At 41.4% G+C, this 26,153-nt stretch overlaps 1 protein-coding gene and 1 long non-coding RNA gene across 7 annotated transcripts; one reads left to right on the top strand and one right to left on the bottom strand.

Annotated features, from left to right (window-relative positions):
• Positions 1 to 2,075: 2,075 nt before the first annotated feature.
• On the bottom strand, positions 2,076 to 13,379 carry LOC142025670 (lysosomal dipeptide transporter MFSD1-like). The gene is made up of 13 exons (XM_075018281.1): positions 13,224 to 13,379; positions 12,922 to 13,022; positions 10,809 to 10,933; positions 10,657 to 10,712; positions 9,732 to 9,875; positions 9,090 to 9,248; positions 7,415 to 7,530; positions 6,403 to 6,503; positions 4,361 to 4,472; positions 3,585 to 3,722; positions 2,877 to 3,016; positions 2,605 to 2,716; positions 2,076 to 2,321 (listed from the first exon to the last, which is right to left on the bottom strand). Exons 1-13 carry the CDS (start codon positions 13,240 to 13,242, stop codon positions 2,205 to 2,207), a joined length of 1,440 nt encoding a protein of 479 aa, XP_074874382.1. The 5' UTR covers positions 13,243 to 13,379; the 3' UTR covers positions 2,076 to 2,204.
• Positions 13,380 to 13,462: 83 nt separating this feature from the next.
• LOC142025672 (uncharacterized) lies at positions 13,463 to 21,459 on the top strand. 6 transcript variants are annotated; one of them, XR_012648699.1, is made up of 4 exons: positions 13,500 to 13,891; positions 14,365 to 14,472; positions 16,420 to 16,734; positions 17,669 to 21,459. It is a non-coding gene; the product is annotated as an uncharacterized LOC142025672 (long non-coding RNA). The 6 variants fall into 6 exon arrangements; XR_012648697.1 differs by having other exon boundaries at positions 16,420 to 16,797; XR_012648696.1 differs by having other exon boundaries at positions 16,420 to 19,678; positions 19,770 to 21,459.
• Positions 21,460 to 26,153: the final 4,694 nt, after the last annotated feature.

Genomic DNA, 26,153 nt, shown 5'->3' with positions numbered 1-26,153 from the left:
GTGAAACCTAGTAGAGTAGGCAGTGAGACTTCCAGTGCTACATCATACCAGTGGCAGATTTTAAGGAAAGTATGTCACAACTCTTCAAAACAAAGGAGTAAAGTTCCTTTTCTGGTAATTTGGAAGTAGATTATGGGATGGCAAACAGGAATGGCTGGCTTTTAAGCTTCTTCCACGAAGAACCAAACACAGGACTTCCAGTGGATATCCCAGCACTCATTACAGGACCAATCCCATGGAGTTCAGCTGCAACATTGTATGGTATATAAACTCAAAAGCTGATGACTTCCAGCCAGGCTCAAGTCAATGCTTTTAAGCCAGGTGTTGGTAGTATTGACACAAAAAAACAGCTCTGTTGAGCCCATACTTTCTTCTGTACACAAGCCTCCAACATGAGTATATAGTACTGCTGCATGTGGTTTTTCATAATCACATTTGGAAATTCACCATGGGATTTTTCCACTATGAAAAAATACAACTGGAGGATTTCACTGAAGTGTAGTACAGTGACTGGAGGCTGAGGGATGTACTTAAAGCCACAGTCTAGCAGGAGTCTGATTTACCAGATGAATGAAAACAGTGGTGAGGCCTCACATAGAGTACTGAGTCCAGTTTGGGGTTCCCTAGTAGGAGAGAGATGTGACTTACGAAGGGGGTGCAGTGATGGGCCACAAAGGTGGGAAATGGACTGGGGTATCTTTCACAGGAGGAGAGGCTGAGAGAGCTGGGGCTCTTCAGCCTGGAGAAGAGATGACTCAGGGGGATCTTACCAGTGTGTACCTGCTGGGAGGAATTGAGGATGAGGGAGCCAGACTCCTCTGGACAAGAGGCAATGGGCACAAATAAAATGACATGGAATTCCATCTGAACACAGGGAAGCACTTTTTTACTGTGAGGGTGGTCAAACACTGGGACAGGTTGCCCAGAGAGGTTGTGGAGCCTCCACCTGTGGAGATGCTGAAACTCAGACCAGACATGGTCCTGGACAACCTGCTCTGGCTGACCCTGCTTGAGCAGGGGGTGTTGGACTAGATGATCTCAGGAGGTCACCACCAAACTAAAGGAATCTGTGATTTTGCAGTTCTGTGACTTCTAATCCCACCCCCAAATTTCTGCTGCACCAGACAACAGGGAAATCCTTTAATTGTCTGCAGTGTGAAATGAATTCACAGTGTAACTTAAAACTTACTTAGAAGACCTTGCTCTCTGAACACATTCTCTTCAGTAAATCAGTTTAAGAAAACCTTGCTTTGATGGGTGGATTTGTCTTCTGTGACTTCACTGGATGCTGTCAGTGCTTAAATTACTTTCAGCCTACTAGTGTTTATATTAAATGCAACTTGAGCAGAGCTGCTCTTAAGGATTTTTAATAATTTACGTAAGTCAGTCACTTAAGCATTCCTTGTACTTAGCTATGTTAAAGTTTACTTCATTTTTAAAGCATCCTTTGTGCTTTTGTAAACACTGTATGAGTGTTTGTGAGCGTTTTGCATAGTGAAAAAGGCAGTTGGCTGAGTAAAATAAGCCTCTAGCATTCATGAGTAAGAGCACCCTGGTTTAAAGGACAGAATTTCAGATCAAAACCTTTTACACTTTGAAGGCAAATGAATAGGCATGGCTTACGGAAGCATTTCTAGTAAGGTAGTAAGAAATTAAGCTAGGCTTGTGCGCAAAAGGTAATCAATTTGATTAATTCAGTCTCCTGCCTAAAGAATAATTATGGTGTCACTTTCTTGGATATGTAACTGGTGAAAGATGCATGCTAATCTAGAGCAGTAACTGAAACAGCAGGCCTACCAAGGTATGTGGATCAGCAAGCGCTGACGTACAGGATTCTTGTGACAGAGAAACAATGGTGGACCAGGCAGGCACACCTTATGCAGGCAGTTTTGATGCAAGATTGAAAAGCAGCTATCTAATGGCTTAAGAAGAAGCTTCAGCTAGGTTAGTTTCACTTACTGTAGTGTAGTTCTTAAAGTGCCCCATGCAGGTTTCTGTATGTTGGAGAATGCCTAAGAACCATCCAGCAGACACCTTTCACTTGTGAGCCAGGCATAAGAAAGTGGAAACATCCCTTTCTGTAGACAATTCCCTTCAAGACTCCCTTTAAAGATGCTTAAAATACATAGGCTAAAAATCTACTTTCAAACAGAAGTGATCAGTGCTATGTCTCGCAGCTGTCATTGTTCTCACACTGCAAAGGTTCAGCTGACAGTGCCTTCGTTTCCTGTTTCATCATCAAGGAGCGGTGCTGCATCTGCAGGGTCTCTGTCCTCCTGCTCCACAGGTGCTCCCTTTCTTGTTCTGTTCAGTGTCCCACCCTAGAAATTCAAAGGAGCAATTAGTGACAAAAAGGATACTGCTCTTCCTGTACACATTCATTGCTACAGCTCTGTCCTGGCCCTTCCCCTCACCTTCTTGCAAAAAAATACAGCTGCCAATAGCTTGACTACTATGCACTGCATCAATATTTTAGCAGATAGTTCTCTTTTTATGCGGTCCTATTTTTATGTCAGGGGAATTACTTATATACACACCCAACAGCTATTACATCAATAAAAGCAACTTGGTGATGCAAGGCTCTTCACCTTTTATCACACTTACCTGTTTCTTGTCCACAACATTGAGGCTAATGGAGGCAACAATGCATGCAATAGTGTTTGCCAACATAAAGATCATCATCTGTTGCCAGCGCCACAAGGGGATCTTTAATTCACTAGAAAGGACCAAAACAGGATAGAACAACTAGTCACTTGAAGATATTTAAGGCACCTCTATAGTTTCTTGCAGCAGCAGGTTGCAAAGACACTCATTTCTGTTCACACCGTTCCACTAGCACTGTTGATGTCTCTGCTTAAAAGAAAAAGCATTCTCACCTGGACTTTGTTCCTAGAATGTGTCCAACAATGAGATTCGAAAGGCCAACTCCAATCATCTGCACAGAAGTTGCAAGCCCCATAGCTGTGCCTAACGTTGCTTGGGGGACCACAAGAGGTATGGATGGCCACATACTAGCCTGGTAGGAGTAATAAGAAGAGGAATTAACGCAAAGCCTTATTTAAAGGTGTTAGATGGTCATTGGTTTAAAAAGGAATTATTCCCACTAAATAGACATTTGTGCTTTCTCTTCAGAAAATCTGGTATTTATCCCTTCCAGCCTATTGGCTGGTTCTAGACTGTTTCCCATCCTTTTCAAGCAGCTTGAGACAGCACAGACAACACATGTTATTTGAAACTGGAATAACCTGACTCCAGATTTTTGAAGGGGAGTTACACCTGATGATTTAGCTCGTTAAGACTCATAGGAGATTCAGGTGTTACATTCAACATGAAAAAGCACTAGGAAAAGCACAGACAGATTAATGCTTCATGCTGTATCAAGTGGTCCCTTACACTGCTTTGCGCCCATATTGATTCTTTGGGATTATTTGTTACTAACCAAAGTAATCGGGGAGCCAATGACTTCAAACTGTGGCTGCTAAACCTGCTCACGAGGACACAAGGGCAGTGATACATGCCATCCGGGATGCAAAAGGAGCACAGCCACAAAATGCTCAACTACAGCAGTGGGGTTGTGAACTTACAGCAGCAAAGGAGTAAGTAATCCCCAACCAGATGGTAGAGACTAAGGGAGGAACAAAGGTAAATGCCAGGAGAGCGAAGGCTGGCAGAGTCAATGCAGCACAGCCAACAGCAAAGATGCCTCTCAGTCCAACGTAGTCCTGGTAAAGGAAACAAACATAACGCTTCTTACAAGGGATCCTTGCTTCCCACAGATCCTAGCGACGTGAGCGGCTGCGCAAAGTGGGCTGGCATGAGTGGCAGTAACATGTCATTCCCTAGTTGTTGATATTGTAGCAGACTAGCTACTACTAGTTCCTCTTGCATACTCCTGAACCAAGACTGAAACACTTGTCAGAGAATCAGTGTCCAGTATTCATGTGAAATGGCAGGCTTTAATAACAGGGGAGGATATGCCCTGACAATTATGGAAATAAGAAAACGAAGACTTTGACAAAACAGGGACTGATTACACACAGGCTGTCATTTCCCATCTATTTGCAAAGCTTATCCTCATCCTTTCTGTTCCAGTCTCAGAATTCTCAAAACATACAGCCATTCGCCATGGCTTGATGCTGCCATAGCACAATAAAGGGACAGAGGAAAAACCACGTTACCATTATTTCTTGTTATTCAGACTATTAATTCAGACTAAAGTGCATCTTCCAGTTTGCAAGGAATTAAAGGGCTGCTTGCTTAGCAACAACAGGCTAAATTCTGGTTGAGGAGGTTGTAACAAAAACATTTCAAAAAATTAGGAAAAAGTTATTAGCAAGCACTTCTGATTTTGGGTACTCACAATTAATATGCCAACTGCTGCAGAGAGAACAAGGGAGCTGTCATACACTGCCCCAGCAATATAAGCGGCTGCCTGCTGACTGTAACCAGAATATTTATCCTGGATAAACTTGCTAAAAATAAAATGAAGGGAGGAAAAATTACATAATTAGGATTCTTGATCTGGTTATTTTGACAGAAAGTAAGTCTGAGCACAAACATATGGACAGGAAGGGTTTTAATGAGAGGACTTGTAAACAAGTTTAATTCCATCTGGTTTGTAGTGCCAAGCCTTTGTTGTTTTATTTTAATTGGTGCACACTATAGAGAAACCGGTAGCTTAAATGGCTACTTGGAAGACGTTTCTGCAAGTGCAGAGTAAAACTGCAGGTTAAAGTTGGGCATATGTTCAATTACATCAGCACAGCTCACAAGGAGCAATTTGCCATCACCTGTCCAAAACATACGGATGGATTTTTTACATTCTCTTTGAAGAAGCAGAAAGCATTATCAATCCAAGGGTGAGAATGCTAAGGGGCTGGAAAAATATTTAAAAATAATCCAGCAGCAAAGATCAGTATTGAGTTGAACACCTGCATTTTAGAAGTACTAGGAATCCCCCCTTGGCATCTTAAGGAGACCCGGTTAAAGCAGAAAACATACAAACCAAGTTTTGTTTTCATTGTCAGAAGTCAGCCTTTCACCTTTGTTAGGGACACGCAAAAATGGCATTAAAACTTACTCAAATTCTTTACAGAATTTACAGTCATACAGTCATAACAGCTTAGAAAGATTAGTTTATTTAGAAATCTTGTAAGCTACTTAAACCTGGTTTGGCTACTTGCATGGCTACTTACCATTAGTAATAATGAGCCCTTATAGCCTGTGCTGTCAGCAAAGTATGAAGCAAGACACTGTTCTCTGAAGATTTACTGCAACAGAATTCGCCAAAGAGCACTGGCCTTGGGACCATTATTTTTCCAACTGGGAAGCACCATAGCATTTTTTGCCAGAAAAGATGTGTGAAACATGACTCTTGGTGCCTGAACTTTTGCTCCACAGGGAGAAAAAAAAAAAAAGAAAAAGATTCTGCAGGGAGGCAGAATTGCAGAAATGAGGATTCTATGTAACCAATAGATACTGTTTTCCATTAAAATGACAGGGCAACTGATAGAAAGCCCATCTCATCAAGGCCTTGATGATCCTTACCATCTTGAATGGCTTTATTTTACTAATAAGTGGTCACTTGTACATTTGTTATGACAACACTGATGACATTTCTTGACTCCCCATTTCACAGGGGCTTACTATAAATCACTAATGAAATACTACCAAAATAATTTTCTTTTTTTTAGTGCAGGCCTTTGCTACCATAAAAGTTAATACTCATTATGTATAGAAGCCACATCATCCACAAACAGGAAGAAAGCGGCAAAATTACAAGTCTGTCACAGAGCCACAGGACAGAAGCAGGAGTCCCAGTTTAGTCGGGCAGGTTGCTGTTTTGTTCTAAGCAAATGAAGGCATAAAAAAGGAAGTCTGCAAGCCTTGCACTGGGATGCGAAGGCTTCCTCACTTACAAACCCAGGCTGATGCAAGCTTAGCTTTGTTCCAAACACAGCAGACAACATGCAGAACTGCAGGACAGAACTGCCCCAGGCCTGTGAAGCTAACACCCCACCCAGCTCAAAAGACAGCCACTTTGTTGGACTGTCACAAAGGTGAAATATCTACAGGCTATTTTTTAAATAAAGTATTTCCTCCCCTTCTCCCAAATCCTTCTGATCCTCCTTCAGCAGTGTTCCAAGCTTTAAATGTTGGGATTAATAATTTCCCTTTAAGTTATTTTTGCTTTCCTTCAGAAGCCTCCTTCATCTTTGAAGGGAAAGAAAGGTCAAAGAACCCTCATATCTTTAACTAGGTGTTAAAGGCATGTTTCTCTGTGTTTCATGAGTGGAAGGAACGAGCATATTACCCCATACTTCCCAGTAAGCTAAAAATCGAGGGCCTGCTAGGCTCTGATAGGCTTGTATCAGACAGCGGACTACAGCCATAGAGCAATACCTGGCGTCGGCCACAAAGGGGAAGACTCCGTTGTAGAAGAACATGATGGTAAGGACCAGGAGCCAGTAGCGAAGGGGAAGTCGTTGGACGTCCTGAATCCGCTGCAAAGATAAGATGTGCCCTCACTCACCAGGAAATAGTCTTCAGCTTCACACTAATGTCACTTTCTGCAAGCCACTGAAGATCACAAAAAAATGAAGAAGTAACAGCAGGTAAAAGGGAATTGAAAGGCAGCTCATGTACCTCTAAGCAAAATTTGGCATGTGCTGACTCCAAAGCATTCCTTCTTTATTCAGTAAAGAAAACAAAAAAAGCTTTCTTATTTTTATAAAGGTTGTGGCTGCAAGAGACTATTCTAAGCAGGCTATATTAAGAGCCTACTGCAAAACCTTAAGTGAAACACAGTGGAAAGATAGAGTATAAGCAGGAGTCACAACACTTGAGATAAAGAAACCAGTAAGAAAGAATACTGTCATGAGAAGGAAGCTGTCTATTAGATTTAAGTGCCATAAAAATTGCAACCTATTGCCTGTAATGCTTGTTCCTAGACAGAAGAATGCAAGGAGGAATGGAAGATAAGGGCTGGCAAAGGATAGTTCAGCACTGACCAGATTAGCTATTTTCTACTGTGGATCCTGTGAGCCAGAAAGCAGTTCCAGAGAAAGGTTACTATCTAGTTTTATACACAAAATCCTTCTCCGAGCCACCTCCAGTCAAGAAGTAACTGGCTCTGAAAGGTAATGCCATTCAGAGTGCTAACTCAGCTCTCTGGAAGGCTGCAAATACATAGGCTCTAAACAGAAAATTTGCACTTGTCCAGTGGCTTGCAGATGCAATAGCCTCAGATATACCTGAAGAACTGCTCTGGAAGATGTAATCAAGTGGTCTTAGTGCCCTCTTCTGGCCAGGACCAGCTCTTACTACTGCAGGCTTCCCTGCACTGCAAAAGCAGTGCTCATGCACCCCAGGCTTTCAAAGATTGAGATGGAAAAGCTGCTTGTGCACCACATACCACTTTTTTGGATTCTTGCTGGATAACCCCATCCAAGCCCAGCTGCTTCATGCCTACTTTATCTAGTACACTGACTGTGAGGGCTGAAACAAAACCAAGCACACAGAGCAAGGTACCTGGAAAAGACACAAGAAGTGTTAGAAATTCCTCAGTGTGCAGAGAGCTGAATGACAAAACCAACTGCATGCAATATGCAGAATTCTCTATGACTCCTACTCCTGGCTTCTCTTAACAGCCTTCCCTACTGCAGCCATACAGTAGGACCATTTACCTCTTACCACCCTGTAGGGTCCTTGAGCATTTTGTCCACTAAGCTTCCAATATGCTGCAGAATTCCCTGAGGCCAGTGAAGCTGAAGCCCCACTCATCTCTAAAGATAGCCACTTTGTTGGACTTTGCCCAGAATGCCTTCTAAACTGCAGCAGGCCTGTGCATAACAAACCCAAGGTTAAAACAAGCCAGAGGTGAAGAAACTTCCATGGTCCCCTGAGCAGGAGGGGTATCACACATGGGCTGGTACTGGAAGCGAAGTTATACCTCTTCATTTATGTGACCTACTGCAGTTACTACAGCATACTCAGCTCCAGAGAAGTTAGATTATGTTGGATATGCCAGAAGCAAGTTTAGCAATGGGCATCTGCTGCAGACATCCTTCTCCCAGAAAGAGATCTGTATCCGTTTCCTTTTCCAAAGGGCCAAAACAATCTCTGTGATGCATACACACTCTGTCTGATGTATTTATCCCTTCACGGGCTACTGAAGTCGCTGTGCTGTGCTTGCAAATGCTGCCTGAGCCCTAAACTAACAGTGTCAGATGAGATGCAATACACCATACCCATCACAGTTTCTCCTCTGAGAAATGGAATCAGAAGAGAGCAACCGGGTTTCAATTTCTGCAAGAGATTTATCTCACATATGCATCCTCTTTTCCACGGGTGATAGCCCATACTGTTTTGTTGTTTGGGAAGTATCACTTTCCTATAATCACCGAGTCTTTGTACACAAAGGATGCCCTGAGGCAGGTCTCCCTATCATCACCATTCCAGCACACCAGAGTACCTGAGTGCCACTGCTTAACTGCACTGTGAAAGAGATCATCCCTTCCACTAGAGGCAGATCCCATCTCACTGCACCAAAGAGAGGACAGAAACTCAAATCTTCTAAAGATATGAGCCCTAGAACAGATTCACACTAAGAAACATGTAATTCAGATTCTGCTTCTCACAGTAATTTAAATCTACGGTTTTGATCAGTCCATGTGCAAGGCATTTTATGCTGAGACCAATACAGATACTACTACAGAACCAGCATGTTCTGCTAGCTAAATACAGAAGAACAAACACATTAGATTCCTCTTTTGTTTGACTCTCAAGTTTCCATTCCATGGGAGTAAACCTACATTAAGTACTGACTACCTGTGACTGCAGATGTTAAAACAGCTCAAGAAAACCGCAGACAAAACTGTCAGGCTGACACTACAGCTTTAGAGAGTGTTTTCAGATATCAAGGAAGAAAACGCCACTCCATTGCATACAGAAAGCAATGGGAAAAACTAGAAAATAATGTGCTTCCTCCTGCTAACTTCACTATCTCTTTCAGGTACTTTTCATAACTGGACAAAACAGGCTAGCCTCACATCTAGAAGACAAAAGGACAAAGCACCAAAGAAACTCACCTCCCCAGAGTGTCCACTGCATTCCAAATTTTGCCTCAAACTGCTGGGTGAAGAAGAAGTTGAGGACACTCCCAAGACGGGAGAAAGACAGAGTCAGTCCAAATGCCAGTGCCAGTTCCTTCCCCTTGAACCAGAAGGCTGTGATACGATTCTGCACAACTTGGAGAAGACAAAAATCATCTCTTGAACAGACTTGGCCAAAAGCATTGCACAGAACCAACAAACACAGCCTCTCAAGCTAGAGCGCTTAAGCTAGAGTAAAAGAAAGACCTCTATGCATCCCAAATGGAGGTACTATGTGTCAACTTCGCAGTCCATTTTAAAACATACTAAATCATGCTGGGACATGGGAGGTGAACTTGGCCCTCAAACAAGGCAAGAAAAACAACCCCAAAGGCATAGTAATCACACATCAGTCCCCGCCCTTGGGAGAAGGACAAACTTGTTAGAGGGGAAGACTTTTAAACATTTTGGCCCACATTAAATCCATGCAACCCTTCAAGGAGCAGTGTTCTTCTGTTAGCAACATAGGTTCCTGGTGCAGAGCAGGTGAAGCTGACTGGTAGGACAAGGTCTAGGAGGCAAAATAAAAATGCATCATGACTCTCTGGTGAGGCGTAATAAAGAATGTGAATTCCTTACTAGTAAGTGACCCATTCCCAGAGCCAAAGAGCAGTCTTCCTGTTAGCATCATTGGTAGGAGGTATGATGACCCCTTGAAATGTGAGCCTAGAGCAAAGATTGATGATCCCAGCACAGTCAGAAGAGAGAAAACAAAGACACCAACTAGGAAGAAAGAGAAAAAAAAAATACACAAACCTCAACAGACATGCTGAGCTCAGGACAAAAGCATTCCTTGTCAAAAAGCAAAAGAGCAACCTCAAAACACACCAGTAAACCTGTGGGCTTCTATCAGTTTACCCTCGTTATTGTAATTTTGTAAAGACTGGTCTCTTTATAAAATGACCTGGGAATCCTCAAAATAATGATGATATTATGATGGTGGAAGGTTAGAGAGGCAGAACAAGTCACAGAGAGGACTCTGAACTCTCTATATAGAGTCCCTGTTCCTGTCCCGAGCTCCACTACAGACTATGGCCTAGAGCAAGCGATTTCTTTCTCTGTGCCTCTGTCTCCTCATCTGTAAGATGTTTACCTCTGTGATACAGAGACAGAGCATAGCTGCATTTGCTGGGACTGCTAGGTCTCAGATTATGGCACATGCCAGAAAAAATGTCAGAGCAGGGAACAGAACACTACTTTATCAGTTTGTCCCACTGAAAACAGGTAACACTATTCCCTGTTATATGCATGTCAGAGGAAAGCACATTTACTGCACTGCTGTGTAAATTCGGATAAGTCAGTGGTCAAAGGATGGAAACGTCTCAGTTGCTTTCATGGAGCTGCTCAACTAACCGTCGCACACTCCACACACAGAGCTGTCCCTCCTCTCCCATCCCTCTGTGATCTTACTGAAGTGGAACCTTTGATCATCCCTTTGCACTGAAAGAACAGCCTGAAATTCCACTTCAGTCCAAGAACAAATTAATCGATCGTCAGAACTTACAGCGATTTCCTAGTTTATCAATCAGGAATCCAGCCAGAATAACCACGACTGCATTTCTAGGAGAAAACAAGAACAGAAACATTAGTGTCTTGCTGCTGGGAAGCAACTAGCAAACTACCCTGCCCCACCAAAGCAAGAGAAAAGTGACTTACGTCCAAGCATAGATTGCGTACAGCAAATTGTATTGTGCAGGTGTCATTCCCAAGCCTTCAACACAGTCCAGCGTGCTATTCTCCCCAGTGCTGCTATTATGGGTTCCATTGGGGCAGGTCAAGTTCTGCATAACAAGTCACAGAGCCTGTGTTAGGCAGCAGACATGGATGAAAACCCACACATTCCTTTAAAAATGAAGTTAAGCTCTTGCCTACTAGATTTCTATTTCTTCTGCTCAGTTCTCACTTCCATGACCAGGAATTAGAGGACTTGTGTCTTCTCTCAGCAAGCCAGCCCTTGCCAAATGAGAAATGACTGGCCACCGGCACGTTTTGTCTTCCCTTTCCCTTTCTGTGGCAGTAGCGGCAGGGGCTTAGCACTTTTATACACATTTCAGTCCAAAAGAAAAGCCAGGAGACTGCACCGTGAGGTTTATTTGATCCCTTAATTTCTTGGCTATAGTTTAGCTTGATCCGACTCTTCATTACATACTATAAAGTCTTAAGCAGTGTGTAAGTAGGAAACTTAGCAGTAGTCCATATTAACTCACAGCTATAAAGCATTTGCTGAAGAGTAGGAAACCAGTAGTCCTAGCATGATTTAATAATGTCATTTTTGCTACTGAAAAGCAACATCTTCTCAACAGGATCAGGAAAAAACTCTCGATCTTCCAACTACTAAAAATCTACCTGCATTGGGAAACACATTAGGTCTTCCACACCAGTAGGCACAAGCTTAACGTCTTGAATAACCGCAAGGAAAGCATGATTTTAACCACATGATTTTTATATAGCCAGCATATTTACAAATCCCTCAGATCTGCTGTAGTAAAAAGGTCTGAGGCTGCGGGGAAACAGTTCTCTAGAAAAAAGTGTGTTCACTGCAAGCACGGGTCTTAGATGCTCTCACTACCACTGTACCACTTGTGTAAGGCAGGTAGAGGCTAAATTCACCAGAGCAGAAATATTATGAGAGTGTCAGCAGATAAAACCACTGTTTGCACAGTACCTAGTACAGAAAAATATGGCTTGGTTTCATTACCCTATAAAGTTATCTAGGTAACAAAATACGACAACCTTTCCTTTACTCAGTAAATAAATAGATGACACTTTTCCCACAGACCTACAGAAGTTGTGGAGGATGAAGGAATAAATATGGACCTATTTTTTTTGTTTTTACTCCTGTTTTCAATGACAAACTGCACCCAATTTAGCCTGGAGTTCACTCTCTGAATGTTATGGATTAACTGCATTTCAAAAAAAAAACCAACAACCTTACATGCAAGCTATATATATTTCTGCCCTTGGTTTTGAAGCTATTGAAGCGAAGAACAGGACAGCGACTTTCAGCCTACACATACTAATCTACCAGCAGATGGCACACACGAGTAAAATCAAGTCTCAAAAGATATGAAACAAATACAATAATGACAGATAAATGAGTCAAGTAAAAATTTGTCAGGTATTCAGGTAAGAACTCTGGGACTCCTGCATCCCTGGAGAAATCCCAGAAATCAACTGGGATATCTGTCTAAACCCTGAACAACAAAATTTTCTAGCATTTGAGAATACAACTAGTTTTTACACAACAGAGTCCTCCTGTGGTCTCCTGGCAGGGCTCTGTCTTTCGGCTAGCAAAGACAGACGTGATGTGATACCTGCAGTATCAGGAGGTTTGGATCTGAAGACCAGAAAGTCTTTTCTAGTCTCCTCTCTCTGATGTCGCTAGTCTTCCAGTCCAGTGTAGGTACTAACGCCCAATTCTACGGATCTTCTACGTGCAGAGTGGCGTGAACACCATTCTAACTCTGGACTTCATTAGTGTAGCGAACAGTCGTTTGGAGTGCTGACAACCATCGAGCAAGGTCAGGTTTTAGATTTCCAGTTCTCCAGGCAGTGGTGAGAACCCAAACCCCTCACGGCTCGTCCCAGCTTCGTGCATCTTCTTCGCAGCAAACATACCAGTGACAACCCCTCACCCCCGGCACCTGGAACATAAGACCCCAGCGCACGACGCCGGTACCGACCCCGTAAGAAGAGGTCCTGAACCTCTACCGGCGGCCAAGGCCTCCGTGTTGCTGGTTCTGCCCTGTTTTGCCCGCCCGGCACTTACCCCCTGGAACTGCTCCTGCAGGACGCTGGGGATGTCGAAGCAGAAGTAGGAGCCGAAGGTGAGGAGGCAGTTGAAGAGGAGCACCGCGAACCTGTAGGAAGCTGCCGGGGCACAGAGGACCCTCTCACACCCTCCTCCTCACGGCCCGGCGCGGCCCTCCCCTCCCGCAGGCCCCGGACCAGCCAGGCCGGGCCCAGCCCGGCGGCGGCGGGACGGGACGGGGCCCGACCCGCCACCGCCTGCGGGCCCCGCGACCCCGGCCGGGCCCCGGCCTGCTCCCTCCCTTCCCCGCCGGCGCTCACCCCGCTCCGCCGCCGCCATGCCGCCGCCCGCGCCTCCCGCCGGCCCCGCCTCGGGCCCAGCCCCGCCCGCAGCGGGGAACCGGGCCGGGGCCGGCGGCGGTGGCCCCCGCCGCTCCCCGGGCTGAGGCCGCAGGTAGGCCGCGGCACGGCCCCGGGGCCCGGGCCTCCCTCGCTGGGTTGAGCCAGAGCGGGAAGGGAATCCGAAGGGAAAGGATCGGGTTTGAAAAGCAGCGTGGTAAGCCGGCGGAACGATCCTCGGTCAAAAAGAGGAAATTTAGTAAAGAGAATTAAAACCGGTGCATATAAAAGGAGGAAGTCAGGTGGGTAAGCAGAATAGCTGATGAGGGAGCAGCGGCGCAGAAGAAACTGGTTTGTCATGCATCATAAGCTGGAGTCAAAAATGCGATGCTTTGGGGGGGACAAAGGCGTATCTTTTGGGATGTGTCAGTAGAAATGTCTCGTGCAAGAAATGGGGAAAGAGAGCAGTTACTTAAGCTAGTAGGCAATGCTGCACAAGAACAGACAGAAACCAGCCAAGCATAAATTAGAGGTTTCTAGTTATCAGAAGAGCAGGGTCCTGGTAATGCAAAGAGGAAAAAGAAGGAAACAAGAAGAAAAAAAAAAAACCACACACAAAAAAACCCCAAAGCCCCTATATGATTGAAAGGGTAAGTATATTTCTTTTCCTGTTTGAAGAATATTTTCTACCCAGACAAGGCACAAAGAGCCATCAAATAAGGCAGGCCTCACAACAGCAACAGTGAGGGCCAGTGCCTTACCTGATTTTAAAATAGAGCTTGATGAATACATGAGTAAGGTTATGTGGCATGGCTGTCCTTCACGGCAAGCAGCAGGACTTGGGAATCCAGAGGTTTCTTCCCGCTCCTGTGTCAGTGAGTCAAAGGTACACACACAGCAGGAGATACCATGTTAAACAAAAGTTTTTCAGTAGTGGTGTGTACTGAAAATAGTTCAATAACTAACAATTTTAGGAGCATCTGACTTGTGAACAGAGTCAGACTACAAGATATCCTTAAAGTCTATTTTTATAAATGCTGTTGTTGTAGACATCGCTTGTGCTGCCAAGTAGAAGGTTTTTATTTTATCCTACCCTACAATTTCTCACTTCCTTGGGCTGCAGGCATGGAGGATGCTGAAACAGCATCGTTACCTTATGTGCAGAGGATGCTTCACGTTGCTGACCTGTGTCATCCTCACCTAGCTGTGGTGAGCTGCCCTCGACAAGCAGGTGAGCTCCCACCCAGCTGCTCACTCACTTCCCTCAGTGGGATGGGGGGGAGAATCAGAACGGCAAAAGCAAGGAAAAAACAAAAAGCCTTGTGGGTTGAGATACAGACAGTTTAGTAAGTGAAAGGGGAAAAAAACAAGGGAAGAAACCCACCGAGTGATGCACAAGCAATCACTTACCATCAACAGACTAATGCCCACCTGGCCCCCAAGCAATGGTTACCTTGGAAAAAACTTCTCCCCTAGCTTTCTTGCTGAACATGATGCTACATGGCATGGGACATCTCTCTGGTCAGCTAAAACATGGTTGTGTTACCAACATTGTTTTTCTCACCAGCCTGAAGCACAGCACTGTATCAGCTGCTGTGAAGAAAATAAACTCTTTCCCAGCTAAATCCAGTACACTAAGAAGCAGCTCCTGAAAGCAACTCTTTTTGCCAAATAAAAATATTTTATAGCAGCATTTAGCAAAAATAAAAGTGTCTGGATAACAATAACATTTGTATATACATGTGTATGTATATATATATATGTGTATATACAAAAATAAATGTCTCTGTGTGTGTATATAAAACACATACAATTGTGTGTGTGATTGATTTGAAAACTAGGGTTAGAGCTTTCCTAATGATGTGCAAGTTTTCAGGAAACCAGCTGGGTTTTGATTCTAGGTACTTCCTTACAAAAGCTATGAAATGCTCTCAAGCCCAGTTCTTTCTAACAGTGCCGCCCGTCATTTCATTCCTGATTTACATCTTCATGAAGGGCACCTGCTGGCAAGTATCATTAAAATGGCATCTGGGAGAGCCTTTTCAGCTATCAATATACTGCAACAGCACTACTTTTTAAATTCAAAGAATGAATCTAAGATTCCAGACTCGGAAATAATACATACACGCAGGGTACTAAAGTCCAAAGACTCTCAGATTTCTTGTCAGACTATAACCATTCCTAGCAGCGGTGGGGGCATGTACCAATACTGCTGGGAGCAGCAGCAGGTTCCCATTCTGTGTGAAGCTTTGTAGCACTTCTAGGACATGTTTGTGCCACTAGTGGTATTTGTATCACACTTCAGGAACCTGTGTTGCAGTCACATTGCTTATGAAAAATACTAATATGCTGGATGAAATTCACTGTAGTGCCAAAGGGGTGGAAAGGAAAAATACATATCAGCATCCTGCTATGTAAATAATGAGTTGAAGATACTGGATTCCTTTGCACAGCGAGTCTGGACCCACACTTCCAATATTCTCCCTTAGAAGTGTTTTGCTTTCCGTATATATATTTACATGAAATCTTTTCTGTATATATATATGTGTGTGTATATGGATATATATAATTACATATATTTCATAATGTTCCATGTTATGGAAATAGATAATATATATTTTCCACATATATGAAATATTTCCCCCTCCCTCCTTTCAATCTTTGGCTAACAGGCTATGTGAATTTCATGTGTTAGAATTAATTCACCTTTTGAATTTTACTCTTTTTTTTTCCCCCTTTTAGCTCCAGCTCATAAATGATCTGGAGTAGAGATTGAAGGTGTGTTTGAGTCATGAGTCCTCAGTAAGACTCAGTATATATAGGACTAATGATGGTGAGGTCAAATACTTGTGAGGGATTTGCAATGGTGGCATGAATGTTTGTCCAGACTTAGGTTACTGCATGTCTAGAAGAACCTTTAGGCTGTCTTTAGGGAGGAAAGGGACAGGCATAAAAACACTTTGAGTGTCTTGTCAGTTAAAAATAACTTTTTGAGCATGGCCAGGTGAAATACTTTTCTGCTGAATCTGTATGTCAGCAGCTCTGGTCTCTGCTGTTAATCAGAGCTTCCTAGAGGAGAATCAGAAGTAATAGATATGACTGATTAAAAATCTATGATCCAGAAATCATTTGGGAACACTGAACATGAAGACTATTGTTATTTCCATCTTCTATCCAGTAAGAAGTTTTTATGTGGTAGAAGAGGTGTGGACTTGCGTCACAAACGGATGGGAAGATCCAAAAAATTTAAAACTGAAGAAGCAGCAGTGCGTCAAAAACCTCATCTACTCACAACACTTACGGGCAAGAACCAGACCAATTCAAACATAGGAGAGAAGGAGGAGAGCTCTTTTTCCATTACTGCTTCAAGGAAGAGAATTAGTATTTGATAAGAAAAACCAATTAGCTGACAAGTAAGATGGAGATTCTGAACACAACCTATGGAAACCATCCTTGAAGAAAACCTTTAATGTAGAGGATCTCTGATGGCTTTGTAAGTTCTGGAGCATGGTTGTATGTAGCTGGTTGACTCAAGGTTTGCCTTAGGTTCTACCTTGTAAGTATATCTATGTTTTTAATAGTCTCCTGGCTATTAGGTCTCTTATATTCTGTCAAATTCCATTCATCTTAACTTGAATTTTTTGGTGTTCAGTCATTCTGATTTTTATTTGAATGATTACCTGGTTCCTACACCTGTGCATCTATAAATGTATCATCATAACATTTTGCCTTGACCGTAAATTTATTCCAAAACTGCAGAGCTTTTGTTATTTCCTGAAGCTCTCAGAAGTCTTGGTTTTAGTCCTCTCATAAAAACCTACACAGATAATTGTAATTAAGTTTTACAGAAAGCTTACTGAAAGTAGTATCAAGTCCTTCTCCTGCCCTTGAAGTTCTTGTGCCAGTTTTTCTGATTATATAGCTTCAATTTTCTATCTTAAAACAGGCAGTCTTTTCTGGTATATGTTTCCTCTTGTTTATCTGGATTTTTCATCACCAAGATCTCAGTCTCAGGGACTCCTCAAGTATTGTGCACAGTCCTTCAAGCTTAACGCTTAACTTACTAACGCATGTGTCATTATTTGCATTCTGTTTCCAAGAATTGGAATTCTGTTTCCATGATTGCCTTCCATGAGAGAAAACAGTGAAATTGGTTTGGTGACAAGTTGTGTTAAATCTTTTTGAAAAGAAAAGATACTGTATTTTTTGTTACTTCTTCAGTCATGAACAGCCAGGTAAAAGTATAGCTGTAGTAAGTACAACGTTTTCAGGCAGATGAGTGATTTTAATTTGTCAGGTGTTATACTTCATTTTGCAATGAATTGTGTATTTCTTCTGAAAACAGAGGAAACAGAGCATTAATATGTAATCATTTAACATATTTTGCCATATCCTTCTCATGACTGCGTATTTTTCTTACTGACCAGGCAGTGTCTTCTCTCGGGCTCACTGGGTCCCCAGAGGTTGTTCTGCTGCCAAGCTCTGAACCATCTTTTTGCTGCTGATGCTGTCAGAGGCTCCATCACCAGATGATGTGTGCTGCTTACTGCCGAGGCTGAGTGGCTGGAAGGGATGAAAATCCCCACTGCATGGGGTGAGCAGGGGAGAGGAGGAGGGTTTACAACGGCAGGAAGACTCACACTTGTGTGTGTTTGCTTACTGCAGTGTCTGAGGGATGAGCTGTTCTTTTTTTTCTGTAATGTCCTGCTGTTTCGAGGGAGCTCTTCAATATAATTAATAATGTAGCCTTCCTTAGCATTACTGCTTCACTTGCTGATGTTCATTCCAGCTCGCTTAGAAGCCATCCCTCCCACGGGTTCAGGACAGACCTTAAAATCCACCATGGATTTAATATGGCATTAAACTAAGGAGTCTTGTTAGTTAATTATATTCTTTGCCCTTGTCAGAGGCAGAATTTTCCCTCTTTGCCGAACTGCTAATAAAAGCAACCTGACTCTTTTGGTAATTGTACTGCATCCCTTATTGCCATATCTGAGCATAATATAGCTTGCTTGGGGTTTTGTTTTTTTTTTTCCTCTCTCTACTTTATAGGGCAGGGAATAAAAGGTCTGAGATCAGCAGGCCAGGACATCCCAGCCTCATTCAGGAAATCTTTTTTGCCTTCAGCTCAAGGTCTACTTACCGATTTAATATGCAAGAAAAAAATGTCCACATGCAAGTTAGCAAAAAAAACCACCAACACTGAACTTACACTTTGCATGCATTTTTGGTGTTGATATTCACTGTGAATGTAATTATCATCTCCCCTGAAAAGCACACTTGGATATCAGTAATAAAGCAATGAGAATTAATAAAATACAGAGATGGAAGATGGAACTCTGATCCTACAGATCCTTAGGGCAGATCACCACTGCAATCAGTGGTTTGGTAATTAGCACAATACCATCGTAAGGAAATACTATACCATTTGCGTATCATTTCCCGATGTATAGCACAGCTCTCAAGTGAACTTCAGCTGTGAGTACTGGGGACAAGTTAGTGCACAAGCTGAGCAGTTTATTGCGACAGATCAAAAGATAGATAATAGCTGGGTATACACTAACTTTAGAGAAACATGTGAAAAAGACATTTGCTTTAGGCAAAGATGCAATTTTTAAAACTGTCCAGAAAATGCTTCTGAAGTGCACTGAAGAGAGATAGAGGAAAAATCAACTTTTCTGTTGCTAAACCGTATCATTGCAGCAATGAGGAGTGCACTTTAAAATTCAGCAAACCAGCAGATTGGAAGAAAATTATGTCAGATTTTATAAATCTGTGTTTTTATCAAAATATTGTCAAAAATATAATTGCTTGAAGCATTTCAAAGACAGAATCGCAGTGCTAATAGTGAATTCATCTCTGCTTTCATATGTTCTTTAAAGAACTCAAATAAAATACATTGCAAAAAAGAAGGGGAGTTGCCTTCAGGGATGCAGAAATCCATGTTTGCGGATCTCGGGGATTTCACCCAGAATGAAAGTTGCTTTTACTATGGTTTTTGAATGCTAATCAAAAACTCTCCTGAGCCTTCCTATGAGGTCTGACTTCCTCCTCCTCTCTTCACCATCCTCTAAGACTAAGGCTCTGGTTACAGTTCTGCAGAACCTTCAGAATGCCTCCTTGATTAGCCGTTAGGATCGCACAGGGAATGGATCACATTACATGGCTCCTAACAACTCTCTGAGATCTTGTTTGGTATTTGCACCATCTTGCCTGCTGCTCCTAGATTGAAAATGCTTTTTTTTGTTTGTTTGTTGTGCATATTTATACTAGTGCCATTTACACTATTGAAGAAATGTAAAAGAGAAGCGAGGATGAACTGGTGTGCATTTTTTCTCCATTGGTTACAGAAAGCAAAGCGCTACATCAAAGCAGTTAATTAAATTTTGACTAAATGAGAGTATTATTTGCAAAACAATGATGGAGTGCTTAGTAGGGTGAGTAGATGTAGGGTGAGCTAGTCTATACAAAAATTTCATGGTTGTGAAGGTATCCAATACATAGTTTTATCTACCTTTTTTTTTACAGTCCATTTAATTAATAGAAACTCTGTGTAATAATGTAGAAAACTACATGCAATTTCTTCAGTGAGAAGAGAATTGAACAAACAGAAATATGAGAGTCTGTGGTCTGTAAGTACCTACCAAGGAATGATGTCTGATTCGAGACAGCTCCTGAGTCCTGTAGAAGGTACATTAAGATCCCATGGCTGTAAATTAAAAATAAAATATTTAAAGCTGGAAATACCGGTTAGGATTTCCAAGAGATACAGTAGATTGTCTATTTAAAAATGAAGGCTGAATATCTCTGTAACATACATTCTCTGGCCAAAGCATGTCATTATCACAGTTCAGAAATTACTGGGTGAATGAGTTTTTGTAAAACTACCAGATTGTTTTTTTCCTGACCGTAACAAATAGGGAAGAAGCTTCTGTAGTGGGAGATGAGCTCAGTGGTCTTCTGTAAACATTGCCTTTAAAATGTTTATGGAATTTAATTAAATTATTTGAAGCTAAATCAAGAGTTCCCTTTAAACTTAAAAGGAATACCACTAAACAGTTCTTAATGCTAGACAGAGATAAACCTCTTTAAAAAGGTCTTATACGATCCCATTCCCACAGCTAAATTTTGCCAGTCAACTTTCCAGATACTGTCTTATAGAAAGGAAGCACAAGTAGTTTTTGCTGTACAGGTATTTTTAAACAAGAATAATCACTCCTAAAAAAGTCTGGTTTACAGAAATCCTACCTCTGCCACAACTCTCATATTGGTACTATGATGCCATAATTTTCTGCAGAAACACCACCTTGGATTTTTCAGCTAAATATTATTTGAAGGTAAATTCTAACCACTATAAACAATTTAATATTTTCCTTGGCCATGTGCCATCAAGATGAAAACCTAAAACCGTTTATTCTTTCACACAGCAAAGTTCCAACTGTCGAAAGGAAAAAAAAAAGGCTAATGGGAGATTATGTGGTTATTAAAAAACAACGCTGATTTTGCTTGCTTAGTCTCAGTGTTTCTATGCATTTGTCACTCCTTGTGTGTTGCCTTTATATTATCTACTTGGAAAAGTAAACTCTTTAGGAAAGGGATGTTGCAGTCGTATCTATAGAACAATTAGTTTTTAGCATATTGTTAGTGCTAAGCAAATAAAAATTTGAAACATATAAGTTCCTACACTAGATGCAATAAAAAAACAAGAGGGATAGAATAAGCAAATATTTTTCTTGCCAATTTTCATTTTGAAGTGGTAATTTTAACTCTTTCTCACATGTGGCAGCACCTAGCATTTGTGCTGTTTCTTGACTTATCTCTAGACTTCAAATTATTTATGGATTTATAAATACAGGAATGTATATTTTAATGTATAATTTAACTTAAGGTAATCACCTGTCTTTTTCAGAAGGAGCTTTAACAACGTCCTAGGACTTGAACAAGCTGTCTCCCTCTAAAAGGGAGAATGTCCTTAAGCTCACATCACCTCACCTTGGTGAGGACCTTTTGAGATTACAGTCAAGAAGTGGGGGTAATACCCTGAACTCATCAGGCTACGCAATTTTATGGGTTTTAATTATTGTCCCTTCCAATGTTATAGTTTCTTATGTATGTGGGCAAAATGCAAGAAAACTTTATAAATGTTTTTATATACCCTCTAGATTACATGAAATTAGAAGTTCAATGTAATGAGGAATGAACCAAAATAAACTGGTGAATAAGCCTTCTCTCGCCCTTTACCTGCCTTATTTCTCTCATCACCTGATCTTGTAAATTTGTATTCATGATATTTTAAATGCAATCAAGTTTGCTGGTATGCTATTTTTGTTGTGAATAACAGTACAACTTTTTGCCATATATAGTTTCCCATGCAAGACAGCGCAAATCAAGGCCCGACATGTTGGTCAACTTTTTGAGTTTTAAATTTTTCAGCGGGATTTTTTGCATTCACATTTGTTGCTTATATGTATACACCCGTTGCCTCTGCTGCACTCGACTGGACCTTCTCTGTGGAGGGAATGTTTGACAATCTGATTGTTACATTCAGATGCCTCATGATTTAGTGGTGATCCATGCCATAACTAATTACACCTCAGACTCAATCATTGTAGGTCCCTTATGAGTGAACTACTCCTATCCTACCCTATCCTACGCTACCCTACCCTATCCTATCCTATCATGTCCTATCCTGTCCTGTCCTGTCCTATACTTTCTGTGTCAACTCTACTTTTTTGGGAGACAAACATGTTTTTTGCTATAAATGTAGCTGTCTCTAAAAGCTGTCATGTAATGAATCTATAGTATACCAGCAATATAGTTAGCTATAATGACATAACATAGGATGAAACAGTCATAAGACTTAAAACTGTTAATTACCAATGAGATGTGATACTCCCATTGCAATTATGCTTTAAGGGTAGGGTTAAAGTTCTTTCCCTTTGTGTAATATGAAGCTTTTAGGGTCATTGCTAATCACGACTTTGGAATTATACTCTTCTTCAAGAGCTCTAAATCAAATGTGTGTGTTGGGACCCTTTTCGCAAATCAACACCTCATTTCACTATCGTGCCAGGTTGGACTCAGTATGGAGAAGATGGCTTTCTGCTGCCTTCCTGCTTGAGCTCCACAGTCTTAAGATCAGCTGAGCCCAAGATCTGACTGGCTGCTCTGAGGTTTGCCTGCAGTGGTTTTCTGTAGCTGTGCTGCAGAAGGGTACAACCCTTTTGGCATTTCCATTACCTTGATAACTCTATTACAGTCAGGAAGCGACAGTGCACCAAGGCAGACTGCTGGCCATGGCAGTGCTTCACACTGCCATGGAAAGATGGAAACACAGGTCAAATGCAGACTCCGGATCTGCATTTAGTCCTCAAAAGCTCCTTTGCTCTAATGCCAGCTCTAGCACCCCTTCCCTTTGTGGTCTTTTGGGGTCCGTTTAACGCTTCTGCCTCAGTTTCTTCCATCTCTAAACCAGAGACAATATTCACAAGAAGGTGTAAGACCTGATTAGTGTTTGTAAAGTGGGAGTTACTGAATATGTTGCTATGGATCTGTAGACTCATACATACCAAAGACAGATATTTCTTACATAAATAATTAATAGACATATCACTGTAATCCCACTCAGTTCTGTATTACTTCTGCTTGCAGGATACAGAATCATAGAATTGTTTAGGTTGGCAAAGACCCTTAAGATCATCAAGTCCAACTGTTAACCTAGCGCTGCCAGTCACCACTAAACCACGTCCCTAAGTGCCATGTCTACAGGTCTTTTAAATCCCTCCAGGGATGGTGACTCAACCACTTCCCTGGGCAGCCTGTTCCAATGCTTGACAACACTTTCGGTGAAGAAATTCTTCCTAATATCCAATCTAAACCTCCCCTGGTACCACTTGAGGCCATTTCCTCTCATCCTATCACTTGTTACTTGGGAGAAGAGACAGACCCCCACCTCACTACAGCCTCCTTTCAGGTAGTTGTAGAGAGCGATAAGGTCTCCCCTCAGCCTCCTTTTCTCCAGGCTAAACAACCCCAGTTCCCCCAGCCGCTCCTCATAAGACTTGTGCTCCGGACCCTTCACCAGCTTCGTTGCCCTTCTCTGGACACGCTCCAGCAACTCTATGTCTTTCCTATAGCGAGGGGCCAAAAACTGAACACAGTGCTCGAGGTGCAGTTGAATATGCCCATACATATGCTGCTATGTACAACTGACTGCCTTAGTATTTAGTTTTCATTTGTTGTATGTGAAAATTCTGAGTTGGCTGTGTTTTTGCAAGACTTTTTTCTACATTTTTTTTTTCCCTAGATCACAAGATTGTCCTGCATGGGGCCATTTTTTACCTTTCTGCCTTTGTTTGCCTGGTGTTTAGTATGCTGCTGTTGTGGCTTGTACTTGGAGATTTAGATGCTACCTTACTCGCTATTAATGATAAAAAAAAATTATCCTGTTTAGGTGATGAGAATTTCATCTGCCTTAAGCTCTGTTTAGTTTGCATGGGCTACAGAAATATTTTCCAATTGGTACTGTGGACAATTCTTTGATTACATTTTAAGCAGGATGATTTTGTTTCTCTTCTGTGAAAGTAAGCAATTCACTTTAATCTTCCATTTCAGTTTTTTCCCCCCACATGCTAACTCAACAGATTTATCTATAAATTCTGATGAAAGGAACATTTAAATCCACATAAAACTATGTTAAATTGGATTGCTTACAAAAACATGAAGGCATTCATTTGTGCAATTTTATATTTTTTTTTTTCAAGAAAAAGTTTGAGATCTGAATTACACTATTATATCTTTTTAAATGAGGACCTGTTTGAAAGTAGTATATATTTCATCACTACATCTGACATGGTGTCAGAAAAACCAGTTGGATTTATCTGATTTAGTACTTATTGCATGCATGCAGGGGAAAGAGCTACATAAAAGTACTAGCATAAGGGTTTAGTGGATATTTCTTTTCTAGGTATTGAATAAGCAAGTTGGAGATTCAGATTAAACATCATTCTCCCGTGTTTAGAGGACAGTATGAGTCACCAGAATCAGAAGGTTACATTGGGTGTGCTTATTTAGTGGTGTTAGATATGGAAACTTGTTTTATAATACATCTGTAGAAATGGAAGTGGGCATCTCAGTTCATCTGTGAGCAAAATGTTCCATGTTGTTTTCTATCATGCTGATTTTATCCCCATGCCTAATAACAACCACTAGTATCTGGGATGATACTCTGTGTGATTGAACCATTGAATTTTCCTCTGAACAACACAATCCTATGTAACTTTGCGGTATATCCCCTTTTTTGTCATGGTGTTTACGCTGTTGTTGCCTTGCCCAGTTGAAATTCAGAAAGACTATATATATACTTTGGCTTGTTCAGTTTGTCTAATAAAATCCAATATTTGGGACTCTAGTGCTGTAAACTATTTAAAGGCAGCTAGAAAGATACAAACAACTCTTTACTGCTGTAAAGTAATGCTTGCCTACAAAACCAGATTTGTTAAATTATCTTGTTTTAGTCTAAACACAGCTGTATTGCAAAATGCAGATTTCAATGGTGTTGTAAAGCAGGCATGTCTTTTTTATCCAAGTTTTTCAGCCTTTAATAACAATACCAAATCTGAAAACCTACTTCTGATTTTAAGCTGTTAATTTAAGCAGTTGTTTAGTCTCCTCCTTTACCACCCGAACTGAAAATGTTTCCTTACAGTGAATGGGCCGTGTAGTTCTCTTGGCCTCTCTTTGGCCGTTTTTCTTTTAATTTTTTAAGAGCACTGTACCAAACACTAACTGATTCTCCAGGAAAAGCTCTATCACTGTAAAGGGACAGTAAAATGTGTATGTTCCAAGAACCTAAACACCTAAGTTGTCCAATAATTAGGTTTTTTAAGCGTCTATTCTTGAATTGTAGAAATCTGAGGAAGAAAAAGTAAGACTGGACTTGGATGAATGGCATCTGAAATGTAGCCACACTGTAGTTTCCTGGGTATTAACATATATGCAACTAACACAAATGAGCACAATTAGCACAAAGTCCTGCATCTACTTGTTAGGCTCAGGCTGAAGTTTTGCCCCAGTGATGAAAAAAAAAAGCATCCCTAATACCTGAAATCTTACTGCAATATCAGTTTGGCAATTTGTTCTTCCTGGCTGACGAGTTCTCAGGGGCTGTTCTGCACCCCTAAAAGAGACAAAAGTAAACACTGCTGAAAGGCGGTTGAGTACCAGAGGAGTAGAATTTGGGGTGCTACAAAGGAAAGTTTAACTCTTGAAGTTGGTCATATTTTCTACGCATAAATTTGCCCTGTAACTTTGAAATATTTTGTTTAGAAAATTAGAAATGGCAACTATCACCATAAACCTCCAACAGTTTTGGTTTAGACTTAGACTTCAATTAGTTGGACCCCCCCCTGCAAGTGGAAAGAAATAATCCTTCAGAGAACTTCAGGGATACTTTATTTGAATATTTCCGATCATAAGGTGATTGAACAGTTATTTTGCATATAATAAAGTCCTTTTCAGGGCTTCATTTTATTTTTTTTTAATGCAGTAACAGCTTGGCTAATTAATAAATTTTTTTTTCTCATTTGCCTATGCTTATTTCTTCCAATGATGCAAATCACTTAGCTAGCTTGCAAACCACTTTTATTTCTAATTAGAATGCCTAAAGGAGAAGCTTTGGAATTTCAGATATATGTAAAGAATTTAATTTAATTGCCTTTTCGTTGTTAAGAATAGTAAAGTATGTCCTTGATATTTCAGAATCTACTTTCTCAGCTAAGAACGTGAAAAGCAGTATCCCTCACAAGTAGGTTATTCACAAGGATATTTCACAAAAGGGCATCGAGATGAATAACGGTGTAATGAAATGTTCTCGTGGCAGCAGTGAGAACTGTGGGCTGCTGATAACAGGCA

This window comes from Buteo buteo, chromosome 29 (assembly GCF_964188355.1).
Source record: "Buteo buteo chromosome 29, bButBut1.hap1.1, whole genome shotgun sequence".
Classification (NCBI taxonomy): Eukaryota; Metazoa; Chordata; class Aves; order Accipitriformes; family Accipitridae; genus Buteo; species Buteo buteo.
Note: the sequence above shows the minus strand (reverse complement) of the source record. Positions and strands in the feature narration are given on the sequence as shown.